The sequence below is a fragment of the Metopolophium dirhodum genome, chromosome 6, assembly GCF_019925205.1.
Source record: "Metopolophium dirhodum isolate CAU chromosome 6, ASM1992520v1, whole genome shotgun sequence".
Taxonomy (NCBI): Eukaryota; Metazoa; Arthropoda; class Insecta; order Hemiptera; family Aphididae; genus Metopolophium; species Metopolophium dirhodum.
In genome coordinates, this window is record NC_083565.1 from 3175316 (window position 1) to 3182469 (window position 7154).

At 30.8% G+C, this 7154-nt stretch overlaps 1 protein-coding gene across 1 annotated transcript; it reads right to left on the bottom strand.

The window, feature by feature from the left end:
* Positions 1-4358: 4358 nt before the first annotated feature.
* Positions 4359-6895, bottom strand: LOC132946944 (uncharacterized). Its single transcript, XM_061017065.1, has one exon. The coding sequence runs from the start codon at positions 6625-6627 to the stop codon at positions 5917-5919; it is 711 nt and encodes a 236-aa protein (XP_060873048.1). The 5' UTR covers positions 6628-6895; the 3' UTR covers positions 4359-5916.
* Between the last annotated feature and the right edge of the window lie 259 nt (positions 6896-7154).

A 7154-nucleotide genomic window follows, 5' to 3' on the forward strand; every position in this document is an offset into this window, starting at 1 on the left:
GCCACTGTCTTTTGAGTCTTCTAATTACATTGCCAGGAAGTGAGGTGGAAGAAAGTTGCTTTATTAATGGATTACTGTGAGGGTTTAAGTTGGAGTGAAATTTAGAGTAATGGGTTTTGCTAATTGATTGAGTGTAGGAATTTTTAGGTCTTTTTGAAAATTATTGTTTGTGAAATACCAAGGAGAAGTTGTTATTAATCGTAGGCAGATAAATTGAAAAGCTTGAAGCGTGTTGGTGTTAGAGGGCTTTGCAGAGCCCCATAACTGGATACCATATATCCAAGCTGGTCGAATTATTGATTTGTATATAGTAAGTTTAAGTATTTAGTAAGGGAAAGTTTTGATTTTAAGAGTGATCTGAGGATATGAAGTCTAGAGTTAACAGTTTTACGTTTTAATTTTATGTGTGGGCTCCAGGTTAAGCGTTTGTCGAGAGTTAGCCCAAGGTAGCTCATTAACTAGACTTTTTTATTGTATCTATCTATAAAAGCGGAGCCTGTATCATCTGTGGCGAAGGCGCGGGGCCCGGGGCGAGTGCCCCGCTCGCCCTGCCCTATATAGGAACGGCCCTGACTTACCTTCCTTATCTTATAGAGTACTCCCTCGTTAACACGAACTCGACGGAACCACAAAATTACCTATTCGTGTTAAAAAATGTGTACAAACCAATACGTTTAACACGAATATTTTTGTTATCAGAGAAAGTTAAATTGAATACGTTATTTTACTCTCAGATACATTTTTATTTTATATATGTTTTCTTCAAACAAAAATTTTACATTACTCTGATACATACTGCGTACCTATTGTTAGCCATATTTTTGACATTACGGCTACTACACTGTTGTACAGCCGATTATACTGGACCTGCCTCCGCCGCCGTATTCGCTTTGTTTTTGTCGCCGCCGTCGGACGTGATGGAATAGCTCTGCGGTTATAGTTTAATATTTATAAAGTTGTATAATATTATATGGTAATTTATTGTTAATAATAATGTTTTTGGTCGCAAGGTATGGCATCACTTCTGGCTCGCTGGGAAGACCGCATTACCCACCTGCATACCACCTGGATGCTCCGTCTATAAAACGGGCCCTTTGAGTTATAATAGTTTCCAGTAAAAAAAAATTACACCATTGTTTTAAGCATAAAAAACAAGTCGTTTGAAAAAAAAAATTTGAAAATCGTGGGGGGGTTGGTAAAGTGCATTTGTTCCTACTTTTCAAAGCTAACATTATAAATGTTGAAAGAAGACTCCTCCCAAATTTACCTACCTTAATCAAAAACGAAAAATTTTCCGAAAAGCAACATTTATTTTTTATGAGTGTTTAAATTTTTACTACATTAATTGATATTCAGCGGTAAATTATTGATAGATTTTTCATATTTTGTTGTATTTTCAAAACGAATAAACGTAGACTCATTATATGTTTACCATATGTTAATTATATCATCATTTTCCATAAACGGTGAAATTTTCAAACTATTCGACGCTTTTTGAGCTATTTAAAGTCATGATAATTTTTTCAAATTTTGCGAACTATTGTTCAGTTAGAAATTCATAAAAGTTTTTGTTTTCAGAGCTAAGATATGAAATTTTAATAAAAGATTTCCAACAAAATGTTCTACGCATAACAAAACAATTAAGTTTAGTGTTAAGTAACAATATTTTTTTATGAGTGTTGGAATATATAATTTTTACGATATTGTACATTTATTTGTATTTTATCGAATTCAACAAGACCTTAAACTTTAAAGCACTAAGCAGTCACCCACCTACCCACCCACAAAAGTTATGGGGTACTTTAGTATTTACCCCAGTAGCCATATATGTGTTAGGCGCCACTGTAGCTAGGCCTAGGCTAACGCACCGCCTCCGCTCAGAATCGTTTTTGGTATCAAATAATTTATCATTGAATTCAAATGTAACACATTCATTATAATTATTACTCGACAACTACTGTACAGCAGAGCGGTACCCACATGTAAACCTTTTTTAACTTGTTAATTCCCAGCTTTGCTAATTTTGAAATGTAATATGTTCAATGGGAAACAATGAATGATAATTGATAACATAATGTATATATGTATACTGATAAATAAATTATGAACTAAGAAGTTTATACGCTACTCCACAGACATATAATTTATAAACAAGTTTCATGTTATATTATTATTACTAAACATTCTTTTCCTCGAGAATTTTGTCAATGGGTTTCTCCTATCAAGCCTTTCTGTTAAATCTTTTTTCATTATCATTTAAGCTTATTGTACAAAATATGTATAAACTGTTTAATTAGGAACAGATAAAATCTTAAAAAAAGTTTTTTTTCTAAAACATCTAGGATTTGCTAATACATTCTCATTTACCTGAAAATTTTTGAAATTGTAAAAGGAACAGATTAATATAATATTATGATTGATTTCAAGAGAACTAACATTAAACCATTTATTTACATCCGACATAATTTGAATAGTTTAAAGTTAGTTCAGGTTGTCTACAATCATTAATTAATATACTAGGTAGTTGTATCATCTACGTATTAAAGTAATGTAATGATACAGTTCTTCATGGATACCTTATTTCAATGTATTATACTCAACAAATTATATTTATTTATTTATTTATTTATTTACTCAGCCAAAACAATAACAATTAAATACTTACAATAAAATACATAATAATAGGTGATACGAATACCAACTGAGCTATAATCTCGTATCTGGTATACGTATAACAATATTAAAATTTGTTTGAATTGAATATATTCAAATACCAAATACTTATAGTGAATTCTAATGAAATTAATATAATGAAAGAAAAAAAAAATGAATGAACAATTTTAGAGCATTTGTATATTTTACATTAATATTAAAAACTTGACAAATTTACAAACAATACATTCTTTAATAATTTCACAAAAACTTTAAAATTATATATATATATATTATTTTTTTTAACATTTATTGGATAAATACAATCTGAAATGATATTTACAATAAGCATAGGCGCAAAAAATATATATATATAAGACGTGAAGATGAGATGAAAGTAATCATTCAGCAGTAACACTCAGAATATAGTTATATAAACAATGAATTCTAAAATATTATATCAAGCAACAAACATTACTTATAAACATAACATAAAAGTGATTAGTTTGATAGTTTTGGCTAGGAATTGAATTGCTAATCTTGTTAATTAATGAATTAAGACATAACAAAAAAATTAAAAAGAAAACTTGTTACAAAAAAAGATGTGTTGAATCTATCGTATTCAAGACAATTTCAATAATTCAGTGGCAGACAAACTAAAGATTATTGAACTTGCTAAGAAAAAAATTGGTTGTCAAGGCTATTGATAACACTTGGAAGGTTATAGCAGTCTCTTTTAATGAGTAAATGACATCCACTTTCAAAAAACTTTTTTTCAAAGTAAGAAACACAGCAAAAAAATTTGATACTTAATTTAATCTATATTTTGTGAATATTATTGTATCATTAACAAAATAATTTGGAAACAATGCTCTAGATAATACAAATACATTTTTTTAATAGCATGTATTAAAAAACCGATTGAAAATCCAGATGTATTTTTTATTATAAATTAGTTAAAAGACAAAACTGGCTTCGATAAAATTACTGTTAAACTATTAAAGAGAGTTGCATATTTTATTGTTGAGCCTCCTTAGGTTATATATTTAATTAGTGTATAAGAAAAGATGTTTGCACTGATAAATGTAAGCTAGTTATTGTAAAACCTTTATTTAAATCCGGAAGCTTGGAAGATGTTTCTAATTATAGGCCAATTTCTATGCTTGCAACTTTTTGAAAATATTTGAAAAATAGCGAAAGGCAGACTTATTACTTTCTTAGAACAGAATTAACTTTTATCTAAAAACTAATTTGGTTTCAGACCAGATCAAAGTACTACTAAAGCCCTTTATCTTACAACTCAGTTTATTTACAAGAAACTTGAAAACAACGAAAAGGTAGTTACAGTTTGTTTAGATCTAGCTAAGGCTTTTGATACTGTTGATCATAATATAATAAAAACATTTTACCTAATTTTGGTATGGTAAATGAAAGTTTACTATGGTTCAAAAGTTAGTTGGAAAATAGAAAACAAGTGGTCACTAAGTAAATAAACACAATAAATGGTGTACTAAGCTAAGAGGAAAATATTAAATATGGCGGTCCCCAAGGTAGTGTATTAGAACATGTTTTATTCATTCTATATATTTATTACTTATGTAGTATTAAACTAGATGTATTAGTAGTTACTTATGCAAATGGCAAATGGCACCTGCTCTTCTCTAGTAACACATAGGAAAATGTTGAAAGCCAGGCAGAATTAGGTGTTTTTTTTTTTTTTTTTTTTTTTAATTATAATAGCTTTTAGTATGAAACTATAATAGCTCGACAATTATTAAGTAAAACAAATAATAGCTATGACAACAATATAGTAAGACAATATAAGATAATTAAAAGGAAAGAAGTAACAAATTAAAAAAACTAATTAAATAATAAAGTGTGTAGATACCACCTTAAATTACAAAGCCAGCTTCCAATAAAAAATGTATTATTTTTTTTATAGCTGTTTCGCATTGGGTGTTGAGTATAGAAGGGAGAGTGGGAGGAATGTTTAAAAACTTAATATAATTAATCAAGGATGTACGCTTGGAATACAATGACGGACAGTCAAATAGTAGATGAGAGATGTCACAGATACTTTCGGTTATGTGTAGTGTACAGAGGGGAGAGTAGAATTAGGTGTTAATAGTGTTTAATTATTTAAAAAATAGAAAGTTATCCCTGTTTATAAGTAATACTATTTTTATAGCTTTTTCCACTATCATTATTGTAATGATGATCTTTTGAGTTAAGTATTTAGATATTTTTATTGATAGTAACTTCCGCTGGGATATTCATATAAATATTTTAATAGTATTCTATTATATATATTTTACAAATTAAATAAAATATTGCCAATAGACACTATGCGCACCATTTACCAAGCATTATATAAGTCTGTCTTTCAATATGGATCGATAGCATGGAGTGGATGTTCAGCATAATAATTATGTTCTAAGACTTATAGAAATACAACACAATAATTCAGTATGCTTGGATAAAAACAATCTTCAGGGTTCCATCGCACAAAACTATAAACTACTTATAAGATACTTCCAGTTAAATTGTGTACAAACAATTTGCTATCCTATTTTTGACAAGTAAAATTATTATTAAAAAAGACACTAAGAGTGACATTATAGTGTATGACATTGCTGTATGGTACACAAAAAATGAGTTCGGTAAACATTTTGTTGATTATCAGATCCTACTATTTTCAAGTCTCTATCATTGGATGTTAAAAAGTATATATTTAATGTTAATAGAAAACTAGGCTATCTATATAATAAAAAATTGTTTTTGCTCATTCATTAGAACAATTATGTAAAAAAAAAAACTGTATTGTTAATTCAACCATATCTTATCATGAGTAAACAACGTTTAATTTTATCATTTTGTCTATATTTTGTTTTAAGTAAATTGTTAAGCAATTACTATAGTATAACTAGTTTAAAGTACAAACCACATGTTTGTAACTCATTTAAAAAAAATTCTCTACCAGGCCTAAAAAGACATTATTCTACTATTTCTGTAGTATAGTATTCTTGCCGATTATGTTAATTTTCTTTATCTTGTATTAAGACTATAATATTAAGCTTATTACTATAATATGTTAATCGGAAATGTATTATATATCTGTACTTGAGCTTATAATGTAGACTTTTTAATAAATAAATAAATAACTTGAAACATATAAAAATGAATGGTGTTAATTGATAGTAGTTCATTAATTTGGACGTTTATTGTTGAGTGAGGCATACGTCATGGCGGACTTTGATAACTGCCTTACAAAAAATACCTATGGGTAGTTCTATTATACACATACTGTATACAGTCAGCATGTTTACCAAGAACAGCAAAAGTATATGCAAGCTTATCAAAACGGCAACCGTTTTCATACGCATATTTTAAACAATGAAGGTGCCCACGATTTGCAGCAAAAGTACACGTTCTTGGGTGCCATGGGGTTCTGTTGTTGTGTAGATACCTCAGACATTCTAACTGGCCCTCCCACGCCGCCCAGCCACACGTTTCCTCATTCGCCGGGCACCCATTCTCAAAGGCATAAATCAGGCAGTCCAAGTTGCCCGAGGTTATGGCTCGATCGCATGCTGATTCACCCGTTATGTTAGTACCGAACCAGGGAACACCAATCGCACGGGCGAATTTCATGCATTCGATGTGACCATGAAATGCCGCCTCCTCACATATATTTTCTATGCTAATCTTGTCCTGCACTTTTCTGAACATAGACTGTCTATCACCCAGCAAGTTGAAACTACCGTCCTCCGAGTTCAATTTCATGACTTCGAAAAGAACCTCGCAACAAACCTGGATGTCAACGATTGGGACTTCTTTCTCGTAGTACTTGTCCCGGTAGATCTTGATACACGCGTTGAAAGCCGTCTTCGACAGGCTAGGTAAGGTGTACGGTGTTTCGCTGTTGGCCGCCATCGTTGATGTTTTTTTCGACCAATTCAAGGGAATTAGCTCCATATTTGTCTTTGTTCACGGAAATATGGCGCGCACTGTAAGTGTAAAATCACAACATTAAAAAAAAATCGACGTGAAAATGTCAGATTTACGTTCTTGGTCCGGGAGGCGTGATTGCGTATTTGCGTGTGTGAAACTATAGAACATTAGATCAATATTCTTATCTTATCTTATCAGTAGTTTTTTGTTTATGTCACGGACTACTACTAAGTCACATGCTATTATACTATGGATCATAGTAGATCATAATATTATACTATGGATGGAGCCACAGCGTATTAAATCAATACAAAAAACGTTGCCGATATATCGACGAGTCATCGAATTAAGTGGTCGATATGCGCATGCGCAAAGTGACTTCTCGCATATTTATCCACAGATACCTATTGTACCTATGGATAATTATGCGAGAAGTTTCATTGCGCTTGCGCACATTGATCACATAATTCGGTGACTCGTCGCTATACCGGCAACAAAATCATACGCTGTAGCTCCATCCATAGTATACTTGAGTGGGGCCTAATTTCGGG

Excerpts from the sequence above, each read along its gene's own strand:
- LOC132946944 (XM_061017065.1), bottom strand. The coding sequence starts at position 6,627 with ATGGAGCTAATTCCCTTGAATTGGTCGAAAAAAACATCAACGATGGCG.